The sequence below is a fragment of the Theropithecus gelada genome, chromosome 13 (assembly GCF_003255815.1).
Source record: "Theropithecus gelada isolate Dixy chromosome 13, Tgel_1.0, whole genome shotgun sequence".
Lineage (NCBI taxonomy): Eukaryota > Metazoa > Chordata > Mammalia > Primates > Cercopithecidae > Theropithecus > Theropithecus gelada.
Genome location: NC_037681.1, coordinates 92,991,094 through 93,007,833, shown reverse-complemented (window position 1 = coordinate 93,007,833; position 16,740 = coordinate 92,991,094). Strand labels below are relative to the sequence as shown.

At 36.5% G+C, this 16,740-nt stretch overlaps 1 protein-coding gene across 7 annotated transcripts in view; it reads left to right on the top strand.

Moving 5' to 3' along the window:
• EXOC6B (exocyst complex component 6B) overlaps nucleotides 1-16,740 on the top strand; it is a 721,163-nt gene that overhangs the window by 531,167 nt on the left and 173,256 nt on the right. For 6 of the 7 annotated variants that reach the window (XM_025354255.1, XM_025354254.1, XM_025354252.1 and 3 more), the window contains one exon: nucleotides 9,243-9,316. The exons of the other annotated variant lie outside the window; for it this stretch is intronic. In XM_025354255.1, coding sequence (XP_025210040.1) covers nucleotides 9,243-9,316 — 74 coding nt within the window. The remainder of the gene's footprint in view (nucleotides 1-9,242; nucleotides 9,317-16,740) is intronic. 7 annotated transcript variants of the gene reach the window in all.

Sequence of the window (16,740 nt, the reverse complement as noted above, 5' to 3'; positions counted from 1 at the left end):
AGAAATAGCAATAAAGAGATACAAAACCTAAAAAGAAACAAAAAAGAAATTTTGGAGCCGAAAAGTACAATAACAAATGAAAATTGGACTAAAGGGATTCAAAGGTAGATTTGAGCAGAAACAAAAAAGAATCAATGAATGGGATGATAAGGCAATGGAGATTATTGGGTAAGGAACAGAAAGAAAAATGATAGAAAAAAGTAAACAGAACCTAAGGGACATGTGAGACCCATCAAATGGGCCAATCTAGCCATTTGGAAGTCCTCAAGGAGGAGAGAGAAATGGGTAGAGAGAATATTTCAAGAAATAATGACTGTAAAATTTTCTAGATTTCCTGAAAGATATGAATATAAACATGCCAGAAGAACTCCAATTTAAATGAACTGAAGGATCTTACAAGACTCTTTGTAAGCATTTCTGTTTTGGTGCTTACAAGACTCATTACATACAAAGGATCCTTAATAAGATTTGTAGGTTTTTTTATTACAAACTTTGGAGGCCAGATGCAGTAGGTCAATATATCCAAAGTACTAGAAAAAAAACCTATCAATATATATATTTCCAGATATGTATATGTAATTTTATACATATAATTTTATATATAATCTGTAATTTTATATACATATCTGAAAAAAATTATCCTTCAAGTGAGGGAGAAATTAAGACACTACCAGATAAATAGAAGCTAAGGAACTTCTTTCCTACTAGACCTGCCCTGCAATAAATGCCCAAGGGAATCCTACGAAGTGAAATGGAAGTACACTAGACAGTCACTTGAAGCCATATGAATAAATGAAGATCTCAGTCAAGGTACATGCATGGGCAATTATAAAAGCTAGTATTATTATTACAATGGTTGGCAACTTCTTTTTGTTTTGTTTGTTTGTTTTGAGACAGTCTCACTCTGTTGCCCAGGTTGGAGTGCGGTGGCATGATCTTGGTGCACTGCAGCCTCCACCTCCTGAGTTCAAGCAATTCTTGTGCCGCAGCCTCCCAAGCAGCCGGAACTAGAGGTGTGTGTCACCACGCCCGGCTAACTTTTTGTATTTTTAGTAGAGATGGGGTTTCACCATGTTGGCCAGGCTGGTCTTGAACTCCTGGCCTTGAGTGATCCACCCGCCTTGGCCTCCCAAAGTTCTGAGATTACAGAAGTAAGCCACCGTGCCCAGCCTTCTTTTTGTTTTTTAAGAGAATAATACATTAGAAAAATTATTAACCTAAAATTTAGTATTTAGAAGTTAACCAAGGAGGTAAAAGATTCCCCACACTAGGCTTAATAGTATTCCATTGTGTATATACAACATTTTCTTTCTCCATTGACCATTAATGGGCACTTAAGTTGCTTTCATGGCTAATGTGAGTATGAATATAAATGCTGTAGTGAACATGGGAGGGCAGATATCTCTTTGAGATATTGATTTCATTTCCTTTGGCTATATACCCAGAAGTGGGATTACTGGTAACTATAGTTTTAATTATTTTTCTTTTCATTGTTTTTTGGTTTTGGTTTTTTGTTGTTGTTGTTAATATTTTCAGAGACACAGTGTCTCGCTATATTGCCCAGGCTGGTCTTATCCTCAAGCAATCCTCCCACCTCAGCATTCTGAGTAGCTGGGATGACAGAAGCAACTACACCTGACTCATTTTAATATTCTGAGGAACCTTCATTCTCTTTACCAAAATAGCTGCACTTATTTACATTCCCAATAACAGTATACAAGGATTTCTTTTTTTCCACACCCTCACCAGTGTTTGTTATGCCTTGTATTTTTGATGATAGCCATCCTTACAAGTTGTAGGATGGTTTATCTTATTGTGGTTTGATTTGCATTTCTCTGATAACTTGTGATTTTGAGCACTATTTCATATACCCAATAGTCATTTGTATGTCTTTTTTGGAAAAATGTCTATTTAGGTCCTTTGCTCAAGCTAAGGGCTTGTAAATTTTGTTTATCTTTTCAAGAAAGCTAACTCTTAGTTTTATTGATCTTTTCTATTTTTTTCTAGTCTCTATTTCATTTATTATGCTCTGATCTTTATCATTTCCTTCCTTCTAATTTTGTGCTCAGTTTGTTCTTTTTGTAGTTCCTTGATGTGTGAAGTTAGGTTGTTGATTTGAGAACTTTTATTTTCCTTAATGTAGGTATTAATAAATATCTATAATTCTGATACCTAATAAATTCTAATAAAAATCAACTTCCCTCTTAAAATTGCTTTTTATGCATCCCATAAGTTTTGATATATTGTGTTTCTGTTTTTATTTGTCTCAATATATTTTTATTCCCTTTTTAATTTCTTATTTGACCCATTGGTTATTTAGAAGGGTGTTGCTTAATTTCCACATATTTCTGAGTTTTTATAACTTCTTATTATTGATTTCTGGTTTTATATACGATTATGCTCAGAAAAGGTACTTTAGATGATTACAGTCATGTTAAATTTGTTAAGACATGTTTTGTGACTCAGCATATGACCTATCCTGTAGAATGTTCTCTGAGCACTTGAGAAAAATATATAGTCTACTACCGTTGGGTAGAATGTTCTTATGTATTTGGTAGGTTCATTTGGTCTATAGTGTTGTTCAAATCTGATGTTTTCTTATTGCTTTTCTGTCTGGATGATCTATCCACTGTTAAAAATGTGGTATTGAAGTCCCCTGTCATCATATTGCTGTATTTCTCCTTTCTGCTCTGTTAATATTTGCTTCATGTATTAAGTGTTCCAATTTTAGGTCCATATCCTCCTGATGAATTGATTCCTTTATCATTATATCATTACCTTCTTTGTCTTTTGTGACAGATTTTTACCAAAAAGTGTATTTTGTCTGATATAAGACAAAACTTCTAATTATCATTGCCATGGAATGTCTTTCTTCATCCTTTCATTATCAGTCTGTTGTGTCCTTAAGGCTAACACGAGTCTATTGTAGTAATGTATTACATGTTCTGGATACAAGTCCTTTGCCAGACATGATTTGTGCATATTCTTTTTAAAATCGTGGTAAGAACACGTATATGACATCTACCCTCTTAAATTTTTAGGTGTACAATATACAGTACAGTATTGTTCATTATAGGCACAATGTCCTACAGCCCCTTGTCTTTCTCGAAGTTGGAGATCTAGTGAGTTTCATATTTAAAATATAAAAAGGCAAAGAATAATTTACATCATACAGTCTTACCCTAGATAATTAATGGTATCTATTTTGTATGATTACACGTCCATACAAGCACACTTAGACAAGTATACTCAGATGAATCTCCAAGGAGCTTTTCCTTTCCACCTCCACCTCCTCCTCCTTTTCTCTCTCCTTGACATTGTTCTCCCTTTGTTCTTACTTCCTTATCTTCTGGCCGTCCTTTCTCTGACCAGTAGGATCTGAATTGGATTCCCTATGGAGTACATCAACTCCTTTCTGTAATTAGCTTAGTGGAACCACTGTGATGTGATGCAAGAAGGCTTGGCTTCCCTAGACACTTCATAGTCTAGCATACCCTTCATCTGTTGCTCCAGGGAGCCAGATACCAGGAAACCATTATGTTAATACAGCAACAACAGCTCTTATTTTTTCATTCCCACGAAGAAAACACATGTGACCTAACATGATCTTAAGCTATAAACAAGTAGCTAGTATACCTTAGGCTTTTATGCTTTTTTCCCCTAATTCTCTGGCATTTTGGCCAAAACCAAATCCCTAATCCATTCAGCAAGAGCAGGTGATGCTATCGTGTCCATTGTCTAAACTGGAAGTTTACTGGAAACAATAGTATACTGATGTTATCTAGGAACCTCTTGTTAACATTTTGCAGATTGTCTTTTCACCTTCCTCCTATTTGAACAAGTTATTTTTTCTCCCAAAATTGCTATTTTATATACTTGCCAGACATTGTGCTAGTTTCGCTTTTCTGAAATACATTTTACCTTGTTCATCTTACTTTGAAAACTCTTCTTGTTCTATGGCATTTTGCAAAGATTTAGAAAAATTAGCTTTATATTTTTTCTCACAGCCTTCTTTTGATAAACTCCCAAATGTCCTATCTACATATATAGATTATAGACTAATGCAGTTATTTTGACTTCTCAAGGCCCCTCCTAACTCACTCTACCATTTTATTCTAATTTAGTATTCTGTGCTCTTTTATATATGTTGCTTTCTTCAGCCAAGTGTGAATGTACCAAATTAAAGTTAATTTGTTTCTTTCCCCTTGACTAAGTGACGGAATTTGTTAATTTTAAGATCAGCCTACAAGAAGTCTAGAAAGCATTTTGAAATGGGTGGACTCCTTCCTTTTCTCCCTCTGGTAACTTCATTATAATGTGAAGATTATTAGAAATATAAAATTATAGCATAGTTTTGAAAAATTGATAGTTTTTAAAAATGACTACCATATCTCATAGATTTTTGTGTGTATGAGAATATGAAGAGTTAGATATTTGGCAAGTAAAGTATATTAGTGATTTTCTTTCTCCTCTGATTCATTTACTGACAATATGCCTTCTTTCCTGCAATTTTGTATACCTCCTTTTAACTTTTTAAGTGAAAATATTTCCTTCATAAATTTCAAATGAATTGGCAGTTTCCTCATTGAAAGATTTTGCACATTTGCAAATGGTATCTTGGAGTCAGTTCCTGATATCAGCTTTGATTCTGTGAGTTTCTACCATGCATGATTGGACAGGAGCAGGGCAGAACTACTGGGAAGAGCCAAGCTTTCTTGGAGAATGGGTTGGTACCTGTCGGAGGCTCTTCTATCCTGAACAAGTTTCCCAAGAAGAAGCCACCTTGCTAGTCTCACTGAACTTTGATTCAGTCTCCCAGTAACATGAATTGGTCAAAGGTAGGGTTTGGTTCTGCGTTGAGTGGAGCAAGTACCTTGATTTCCTTGCCAGTGCTTCAGAATCTCTGGTACTGGCTTGGATCACTTAGATACTGAAAACCTACTAAAAATTCTGGATTGCAAAGATAAGTCCAGAAAGGGAATTTCCATTGTGACCTATGTATCCGTTGGTTTCACTTGGCCAATATTGCATGTATTTCTCTTTCTTATTATGTCAGAGAAGGACAATTTTAATTAAAAGCTCTAAAGAGAGGCTTCTTGTGTGTACATATAATCAATTTGAGGATGCATCAGCATATTACAAGAGACTGGGAGCCTCCTGCCCCTCTCTCATGTGGTAGTTTTCCTCTTCTTTCTATCAAGTAGCATCTGAGAATTTGGGTTTACAGACCGATCCTAGTTGCCAGTAATGCTAAATCTTGAACAAATTATATTTCTTGTTACTAGGGAAAGTACTGCAATATGAGCTCCACTACATAATGTGTATGTGTTTGTGTGTGTTCTTCCATTTCCTTCTCTCAGGTTATAAAAGTGGTCTGTATTTCTTTTTAAAGTTTATAAAATATAAAGAAGAAAAACAAACCCTCATAACCTTCCTCTCTGTAGCAGCCTGGGGTAACATTATGACGTGAGTGCTTACTATCATGTTTTCTATGCATATTATATTTTATATAGTTGAAATTAGAGTGTATACAAATTCTCCTTTATTTTAAAAAATATTCGCACTTTCTAACGCTATTAACATTTTTAATATATTTTAAAAGTTAATCATATTTCTGAGGGCATATTGAGTCACAAAGTTACAAAATACCTATTTTATACATTTATTAAATTTTTAAAAAATACTAATGAAAATTACTATGCTGTAGCTAGAACACTAGTAGTTAATAATATCAATTTCCTTTAAAGGAAGTAATTAAATAGTGCCTATAAATAAATTAGCAATGCCAACTCACTAACTCATCACTGAGCCATCGCTGAATTTTTTTCTTATGTTTTGTCCTTGATATAGAACAGTGTTTCTTAACCTTTTTTGAGCTACCAACCGTCTGAGAATTCAGTGTAAGCTATGAACCTTCTTTGCAGAGAAATTCATATTTACACTGAAAAACTAATTATAATGATACTCAATTATGATATGCTAGGCACTCTGCCAACTGCTTCACATGTGTTATTCTGTTTAATCCTCATAGGAGCACTATAAGGAATGTTCTATTATCCTCATTTTTTAGATAAAGATATTGAAGTGTAAAGAGGTTAAGTAAATTGTGTAAGTCCATAGAGTTACTAAGTGGAAAGCTGGGATTCAAATTCTGATTTTTATTGCTCCAAAGCCCATCCCTTTAATCAATGTGCATATAATTTTAGGGAGCTCATGAATTCCTAAAGCCTGTTTATTGATACTCAGATTAAGGACCCCTTACCTATTACAATCCAGAGATTTTCATTGGCAGTGAAGAGCACATGTGACCAGTGAATCTTGCTATTTGTGTAACTTATTTAATTAAAACACAATATTGGTTGAACATCTACTATTTTGAGTGGATATTTGGTTTTGTGAAATGGTCTTTATCCCTAAGGAGTTTGCTATCTATGTGAGAAGACAAGAATTATATACATAAAGCAATGAGAAAACATACAAATATGAGGTTGAATATATACTCATTAGACATTTCCATAAGCTATATGTGAAAATTAATTTCTTTACTTTGTCATACCTGATGCAACTGTCATTCTTTGATTCCTTGATTTATAAAAGGGGCAATCAAGCCTAAAAGGTCATTATATCCTTTGGGAACCTGGAAGATTCAGTGTGTCATAAAAATGAGGTCAATAAAGTGACTCTGAGAACTAAATGCGTATCACATCCAGATTCCTAAATTGTTTCATCAGCTTAATCTATTAGCCCGAGGGAGCATGCCCAATAAGGAAATTCAAGAATGTGTAGCTAGCTTCCAAGCATTCAGACGGGTGATTCCGTTGAGTTGGACATATATAGGATGGCAGAACATCTTGATAATTGCTGCCATTTTGACACAAGTAGGGTTTGTACTGACAGAGAAGTCTTCAGATGCTTCGAGTGATACAGCATAGACTTGAGTTATGCAGTGCCAAGTGTGACAATCCATCATCCTTGGGAGAAACTATCAAGTATGGGAAGCTAATTTTAGCTGATCACCTAACAATCCAAGCAGTCAAAAAGAATAGCTGTGGCTGTAATTCAAAGAATTGCTATTAACAGGAGCATAGTATGGGAAAATTGTACATTTAACTCGAATAGCTCCTGTATACAAGGTTATCACAGATATTGGCTATTGTAGATATAAACAATGGATTATATCAAGCTTTTTATTAACATAGCCTTCATAAAATCATCATACAGTTTTAGAATTTTACTTTTTTTTTTTTTTTTTTGAGACTGAGTTTCGTTCTTGTTGCCCAGGCTGGAGTGCAATGACGCGATCTCGGCTCACTGCAACCTCCGCCTCCCAGGTACAAGTGATTCTCCTGTATCAGCCTCCCAAGTAGCTCAGATTACAGGCATGTGTCACCATGCCTGGCTAATTTGTTTGTATTTAGTAGAGACGGGATTTCAACACATTAGTCAGGCTGGTCGCAAACTCCTGATCTCAGGTGATTCACTCGCCTCGGCCTCCCAAAGTACTGGGATTATAGGCGTGGGCCACCGTGCCTGGCCAGCATTTTACTCTTTTAAAAAAGTTTTATCACTTGGGCAATATACAACAGAATTAATTTATGTATGGCATTTGAATTTTCTTACCAAAGCAAGTAGAAGCTTTAGTACTGCTAAGCATGCCATATAGTTTATCTCATTAAAATAAAAAAAGAGGCATTTTTAATTTTAAATGTCTACAATAAGAATTGTGTATATTGTTGTTTAATACATCTGTGCTATATTTTAATTAGTTTAATAAATTGCTTTAAATTTCATTTTGTGTAATGTTCTCATAATTCCTGCAAACTAAGTCATTAGCATTATTTTTAAAAGTGGGGCAAGGGTTTTATGAAATGCTATGTCTGAGAAGCCACCAAATGGAAAATATTTTTAAAGAACAGAAGTTCCTAACCTTGTTCACAAATTACCATTTGAATCTATCCAGCCACTAGTTGTTGGAAGTAATTTTCTAGACATATATGCAAATATCTTGATAGATTTTATTGATTCCAAAAGAAGAATATGATACCAACTCTGTATAGTTTCTTAAATTCAGTCCTGGATAGAAATATAATTTGAAGGAAAACATTCCTTTTCATATTTGCTTTGAACAGACACTTGAGTTGTTTTTGAGGTAAATAGGAGATTGGCTGTGGGCTTCATAGAAAGAATTGAAGAATAGTCTAACTGCCCAACTTTTGGATTTGGCATGTGTGTGTATGTGCATGTGTGTGTGTGTGTATAGGGAACTTAAGACCTTTTGATTTCATAATAAGCAGGGCTCAGGGACAATAAAATTTGACATTCTTAAGTGTTACTAGTTTTTGTCCCTATATCCCTGTACAGCCATCTTCTTGTTAACGACATAGAAGCCAGAGTCATAAACTGAGCATGTACCCAAGGTGCCACTGTAAATTGCAGATAGTATTCATGTAGTCTCTTCAGGCTAAGATTAAATTGGGGTAGAGGAAGAAGAAAGAATTTTTGAGAGTGGAATGGAAGTAGAAGTCAAGGACAAAGAATACGCTAGAAGGACAGACACATGCAAATGTTCCCTAAGTTTTGCAGTGAGATTTATTCAGATGGACCTTTTCATATCTGTAAATATTCCTTTGCTCAAAAGCCAAGCCATGGATTGGGATAGCCTCTGCTTCTGGGGTGTGTGTGTATGTGTGTGTGGGTTGGAGGGGGGAGGCGGGCAATAATGCAGTCATGAGATAATACAAATAATCAGTGAGGGAATAATTAATGATGTGGCAGGGAATATTTTTTGATAAATGCTTGGGGAATGAGGTGACAAGCGTGAAATTAGAAAATTCCTTCAGCGATCTAAAATATAAATAGCTTTCGGAACTGAAAAGAGTTTCACAGCTGAAGATTTTATTGTGTTGAGAGGAAAAACTTTTTTCTCTCCCCCACTCCCTCCTCCTTTGCAAGTTGTTTGTCCATTCACAAAACAAATACTCTGAAGCCCAGCGCAGCTCATGGGAATAAATTTCAGGTCGAATTAGTACAGTTTCCTTGCTGTCAGGATGCTGGAATTAATGGTGTTTTGATGACACGAATTTTGAAGGGCAAACAAAGAAGCTGAAGGGAGAGAGACATGACTCCTTAGAAGCTTGGTCCTCCTCTCCCCCAGCTTCTCTTGTCTTCCCTGTCATCCGTCTGCCAATCTCCCTGTCCATGGTTAGTTAAAGGCGCTTTTTATCCTCTTTTCTTTCCCACAGAGTTTGCCAGATCCGGCCCGGTGCCTGGGTTCCAGGAGGACACGCTGCAGTTGGCCTTCATCGACTTGAGACAAGTAAGTCTTTGTGTTTTTGTTTTTTGTTTTTCTTTTAAGATGTGTGACTGAAGACCATCAGGTCTTAAGGAAAAGGGGAAGGGAGGGGGATCGGCATTGGCGATTCACATTGGAGACCTAAGGGTTTTCCCTGTATTTGAGGCCACCTCTTTTATTTAGCTATCTGGGATCCTTAGCTATGGTGGAGTTAAAGGTTTTGTGGGTAAAAGGGAAGGCGGCGGTGGGAGGAGGGACCCAGAGTAGAGGGACTCAAGTGACCCTCAAGTGATGCGACCCATTGTGCTGTTGTTGGCTTTTGCAGACATAGCAAAAAGATAACTCAGCAAACCAATGCTAAGCAGGTGCACCGATGCAGAGACTGCCTGGTTGGAGAAGTTTTGTTTGTAGATAATGTGGCCAGTAGCATTTAAGAAAATGAAATATTTTACATTCTGGATTGTTGGTTTGGTTTGTTGACTTTTTCCTGCTGCCTTAAGTCTTCCCGCCTCCTCCTTTGTAGAATCTGGTCAGTCATGGGTAACTAAGTGGTCGTTTTTGAAGATGATTAGAAAAGGCCTGGACCAGTCATGCTAACCCTATTAAAGTAATGTGATGAAAGCTGGTACTTGGGCATACCTGAGCTTTGGCAAGCCCATTAGATAGAACCAGTCATTCTATAGGACTGTTTCTTGCAGATTGAACTGAGTGGGTTGGTAGGCCTTGGTGGTTTGGATATAGGGAACAGGGTGGGCGGGGGCCCAGTGAGGGAGAGAGTTAACTGGGCTCTGTCATCTCTTCACTCTTAAGATGGATGGGGTTGGATAGAAAGTGTGAATGAAGTAAGAATCAATGACTGATGCTTCTTTCCTATTAAAACAATCTTTTTTTTGTCTGTTTAAAAAAGGGGGCTGGCTTTGTTTCTCCTGCCATAATGATGCAGTGCCTCTTGTTTTCAGAGCTGACATAGTTTGCATTCTGAAAACTTTTAGATGCCCAGGGTATTTCTTAAAGCTGCAGGACCCCTTGTATCGGTAGTTCCTTACCACTGTGATTCGATTCATGCTGGAACAGCTTTTAACCCATAATGGATGGCCTCAGCTACCCCTGAATCCTTGTAGATGGGTGGTGTAATCTGTCATCTGATGACAATTCTGGAAAGCACTGTTAAGCAGAAAACAGAAAATTGTGTGTCTATAGACCTGCCAAAGTTTGAGGATTCAGGCTGTGTCCCAGAAACGTGTGTCAACTTAATATTTGGGGGCCAAGGTGGGGGTTCTCTTGCACATTAAGGATTCACCAGCCTGATCACAAATGGAACAATCTCTTCCCACACTTAAGACCTTCGACCTGTAGTTTTAGCAACTCAACCGAGACTTTAATCCCTTGACTGATGTAAGATTGAAAGATTGGGATTTTGGTTTAGGGTATGTGAAGTGATATCTGTTGGATTCCCTCCCACACTCCTGCTTCTTCTCAGAAACTTCTAACCCAATTGGCTTTTCTTGGAAAGCAGAAATTGAATTTCATTGGAGAAACACATCCAAGGAAAAATGTTTCCGTTCTCACTATTCATGAGAAGGAAGCATGGTTATTCTCTCCAGTTTGTGGTTTTGGTCCCTATGGAAAGGAACTAGTGTTCACAGAAAATGTTAACTAAGGGAGTAAGTTAGAAAGCACAGCCAAAATAAGGTGGATCAGAGTCGGGAATGAATGTGCAAGTACTTGTAAGCTCTCAGTGAGCCCTGTCATTTATGCTTAAGTTCCTATTTTCTATTACATTTTTCTTCCCAGAGTTGCTTTTGTAATGTTTTAATGGTAGAAACCCAAAATCCAAAATTTTACTGGTAATGAAAGAGTATGCCTTTTTCTATTCATTCTGTCACCTAATTTCTACTTATACTTGTCTCTACTGAAACAACTTAAAGGGATAATTTTTCTAACCTAGACTGTTTGAAAAAATTCTTTAGTTCTTGGTCTGTAGCTCATTATTAGTAGACCTCAGGTAGGTGGAGTCATTGTGAAAAAAATGATCTCTCCACATCCTATGCTGAAAATATTTATCTCTTTGCAGTTTGTCTTAGTCATTCTCAGAACTTATTTAAAGGAGCATCATTTTAAAAGGAGGCTTCTGAACTACAGAGATGTTCAAACTCTAAACAGAAAACCTGGGACTATGTTTTCTTAAACATTTAGGCTTCTAAAGTAGAATTTTTGAATTTTGGGATTGGAGGATAATCTTAAAAATTATGTAGTATTACCTTTGGCTTTATACTTCAATCCCTGTACAACACCCCAGACTTTGATTGAATATCTTCCTTGAGGAGGATCCACTACCCCAAAGCAGCAAGTTCCACCTTACGACAATATGATTATTAGAAAGATATTTCTTAAGTTGGCTAAAATCTGTCTCACTTAACCTTAACCCTTTAAATCTTTATATTTTTATTTGGGCATCCCCAATTAGAGGAATGGGCTTCCTAGTCCTCATTTATTGAGCCTCCTATTTGCTAGTATTTGAGTCTTTTTCACATGTCACATTGTTACCTATTTCTCATCTAGTCCTCACAGGGTTGATTTTATGGACCAAAACTGGATACTACTCTCACCGGTCTGTGTTTTTCTTTCAGGCATGTTATTAAGAACACAGATTTTTCTTTCATTATATAATGACCTATCTAAACCTTTAACTGACCGCCTGAGTTATCTAGCTTAAGTGATTTAATCATTATGCCCTTAATAAGCCAAAGATAAAAATATTAAATAGGAATGGCATAAGTTAAAGGAAGAAGCTAAGGTAAGCTAAAGTTAAGGTAAATTATAGGGTACACACTCATGTAAGAAGAGGATCTGCCCCCAGTGCAGTGCAGCAAGGATATTCTTTTACTGTCATTGAGTGTATTTGACTCTCTGCTTTATATGTGTATTCTGAACGTGCTTTCATAGTCTCTTGCTTTAGAGAGTTTCAGACAGTATCAATTGAATGAATAATTTTAAAATATTCAAAACATGGAATATTTGATGAAATCATCTTTGTATAGACTATAATAACAGTGTCATTTAAAAGCTATAGAATTTCACTGGGAAGCAAATTAGATGTGGATAGAAAACTATTCATCCTTTTTCACTTGTCCTATTCTCACTTTTCTACTTCTTGGAGAAGGAGAGATGACATTTTGAATATACAAGCTTTCATGATATTTTGTTTTTGTGTGGCACTTCAGAGTTAAAGTACAAATAAGTTAAACCTCATTTGTCAGATTTCTGAGTTTGGAAAACCTACTATTAATAGTATTGTGAATTACAGGGTACAAATCAAAATCCCCTTCTTTAGCACTTTGTGTTTTCTGTCTTTGTAAGTTCATAGAAGTAGGATTGCAGTATGACTTCCCATGCAAACATCAAATATATGTGTATATTTCCATCAAAATCCAAATTTGGGCTAATGCTGAATTTTGAGAAGGATAGCTTAAAGACTCATTTAATTAGCTATCTTGAAGTGGCATGTAAACACCAAGTGCTGACCTTTAATGGTTCATAATTGAGAATTACAATATAGGACCAATAGTAGATTCTCAGTACTTACTTTATTCTTTAAACTGTGGCATGGTTTGTATTTTTCTTCCATGGTTAAACATTAAGTAGATAATGCCGATGAACACTAGAATTTGATTTTCATTTCAGTTTATTTTATCAAAGTCTAAGTGCCTACTTTGTACAAATCACAACCTAAGTGTTGTGGGAATACAAAAAAGAATATAGTATAATCTGTGCCCTCTGGGAGCAAAGGAATGACCAGCAAATTCCTGATTCTAGTATAAGGCACACTGTGATAAGTACTACATTGAAGGATGAAGCCATTATGTATGTTTCAGTTATTTCAGTGACTTTTGCTACATAATAAATTACCCCACAACATGTTGGCTTGAAACAAGAACCACGTATGAAGCTCAAATTTCTACAGATTCTCAATTTAGGGTAGTTTCAGCTGGGCTTACTCATAACTTGAGGTCTGCTGCTAGATGGGCTAGGAACTGGTTGGTCTAGGAAGCCTTAGCTAGGGCTACTCTTTTCTACTCTCTCTCATCTCTCATTTACAAACAACCTAACCTAGACTTATTTACATGGCATCTTGGCAGAGTTCCAAGAAAGCAATAGGAAATGCGCAAACTCCTTGAAGCCTATGCTTGGAACTAGCAAACCATCAGTTCTACCACATTCTTGTGGCTAGAGTTAGTCACAAGGCCAGTCCAAATTCAAGAAATGGGGACATAAACTTCAATTTACACTCTAGTTGAGCTATAAGACATATATAAACGATGCAAATGAAGAGCAAGATTGTACCTGTAAGTGCAAAAAGAGGCCATGAAGTAGAGAGGCCTATGTGTGCCTGAGTCACTATAAAATATTTCATGGAAAAGGTGAAGAGTCGCACTGAAATTCAAGCATTGTTAAGGGAAGAAAATATGTAAAGCATAGAAAATAGCAGATTTAAGTTTTGTTTTAAAACATGGATGTTTCGTATGTTAGTTTAATTAGGATCTAGACTGTCTTTTCTCTTTTAAGTATTAGGCTGATCTCTTTAAACCCCCATTTCTTAATTTCTCATATTAGTTTTTGTTGTTCATCTTCCTCATATACCTCTTCTTTTATGTCCTATCTATTCTCGTCATTAAATGCTACTATTTGCAGGCTACCCTGAAACATTTCACGTTTCTGTTATTCACATTCATTGTAAGTGCTTAACTTCCTTTGATAATAGTTTGCATTATTTATTTAATCTGTGATAGTTCACCTTCATGTTTGGCCAAAGGCTTGAGGGTGTTCCTTTTCTTAGTAACATCCTGTTATTTTCTGTTCCTTGGCCCCAACAGTTATTTACTTCTGATATATACTTAAGTTTTTATAAAGCTGAATGAACTAGGTTGTGACATTGCATCAGATCTCGTGAATGGAGCTTGTTGGCAATGACTCTCATACAGCAAGCCATCCCAAGATATCTAGGGCTTTTTTTAGATTGAGCTGTTGATATTCCCCCTAGGCCAGTTATTCCCCAATTTCTAACCTGTATTCTAAAGTAAACACAGTGCATTTCCATTGCAGACACTTAACCTGCCTTGAAAACAACTATAAGACCTAAGAGAAATAGTTGCATATTTCTTTTGAGATGTTGAACAAATACTGCTGCTATTCCTTTTAGAGGTATAGAGGTAAAACCTGTACCTTCGGTTAGTTAACACCCATGAGGAAAACGAGAACAATTCAAGAACTTAACTATGTAGAACTGCCCCTCCTACTTCTCATCCTGTCATGATCCTCTTCAATAAAATTTTGATTTTCAAATCAAATTGCCCAAGTCTAGTGAATATTATGTGTTCCTGGAAGGAACATTCCCCCTTTGCTTGACTGCTATGGCTCATAGGAAAAAATCTTAACTTTAATAATTATTGTATTTTAGCCTCAGTAGAAAACCCGTTTATATTAAAAGCTGATTGTTTTCTGATACAGCAATATACCAAAAAGACATGTAGTCCATAGGATTTATTTTTTAATGTTTTACCATAACCAGTCTAAACTATCCCCTAACTAGGAGGCTTCATAGGAGGTGGGGCTGGGGTAGGGCAGGCCCATATCTCAAAAGCCCAGAGATATCAGTCTTCTGTTTTTCATTATAACTATTAAACTATTAACAGGAAGCCATTTCCCACATGTACTTAATATTGGTCCTGAACTTGCTGAACTATAACTTGGGTTTTGGGAGGTGAACTATAGTTTTCCCAAGTGTTTACTGAGCAGTTACTGAGCAGTTAATGAAGAGAAGTGTGGGGGTAGGTAGCAGGGAAACGTTTTTATGAAAGGATATTTTTGGTAGAGAAAATACAGTTGTTTGCAAACCTTCTAGTTGGGAAGTGTATGGACCAGTAATGTTGTCAGTAGAGATACTCTCCAAGTGCTCAGTTGAAATATTCTGTTGACCTTCAGATTGTATATGATCTCAAATAATAGCCTATAAAACTGGGAGCCATCTATACCATAGTCAGAAATCAAATAACTTGGTAACTCATGGAATTAGAAGACGTCATTACTATGACTGTTGTGGATAATAGGGTTAGAAGGAATGAGTTAAGCCATAAAGTACATTATCTTGGAAGAGATTATCTGTACCACTGATAGAGTAGCATGTATATATGAGGTGGGCAGGTGAGAAATGAAATCCAGGGTCATCATATCCCAAAGGCATTTGGTGGTTAGAAGAGGATATAGTAATATCAGACCACCTGCACATATCTCTTTGCAGATGCAGAGCCACTACATGTCCTGCAGACCATATTTCATATCTTGACATAGCCACAGCAAGCACTTGGATATAGATATATTCCTCCCTGAGCAAGAAATGTTCATTCATTTATTCAACACTGTGCCTAGCCCAGGTAGTATATAAAATGCATGAATAAAATAGGCCCCTACCTTTATGGAGCTTGCATTCTTATATAACATTCTGTTCTTCCCATAATCTCTCTTCAGGTGGCCTGGTGCTCCAAGGGATGTCACTTTATCTATCTATCTATCTATCTATCTATCTATCTATCTATCTATCTATTTTTAAATATTGGTGCCATAGTTCAGTTTTAGGAAGCAGCTATAGAGTTTTCTGGCAAGATCTCTAGGGCAAGGCCAACTCGCTGTATGCAGATACACAGACTTTTGGAAAAGATATTTTAGCTGTGGTTTAGCGGCCTGACATAAATAAGATGGTCAAAAGATGGTCCTTTGGTTTTTAGAAACAGAGTTTTCTGGTCGTTTTGCTAAAATTGTGTTGCCCAAGTTGTTTTGACAGATGCCTGTTACCTTCAAGGTGATACCTCCAAGATCAAAGGAAGCTCTGACAGGAAGTAATTCCTATTCCTAAGTATGGGGAGGGGAGAGCTAACAGCTTCTGGGGATGGTTCTGTGAAAAACAGAAGAAGGAACACTATGAGAATAGGCTCCAGTGAGCTAGACCTTTGACTTTATAGCAAAGGCTGGATCAACATATGCAAGGATAGGGCACAGGTGAATAAAGTCTTCAGCTTCTGGAATGCTTTAGTAGTCTCTGCAAACCAGATCTATATCCTTACCTTGCTTGAGACATTAGTAACTAGAGCCATCAGAGGAAATTAGTAGGAGGAATTGCCAGTAATATGTAACAAATTCTGGGATTTGCTGAATGTCCTTGGTTAATTGGAGGAGAATCTGCTCTAGAACTGCCAAGACTTAGTCTCACTTCATACCAGCTTCTTACCTGGGGAGGAAGTGTGTTTGGCAATTCTACATCAGGGCATTTTTTGATTTAACAAAGAGTTCGTATTTTACAGACCAGGACCTCATGAAATAATATCCAAACAGAGCAGCACAGTTTGGTATAGAAAATCATGTAAGATGTCATTTAAGTGCCAGGAAAAGACCAA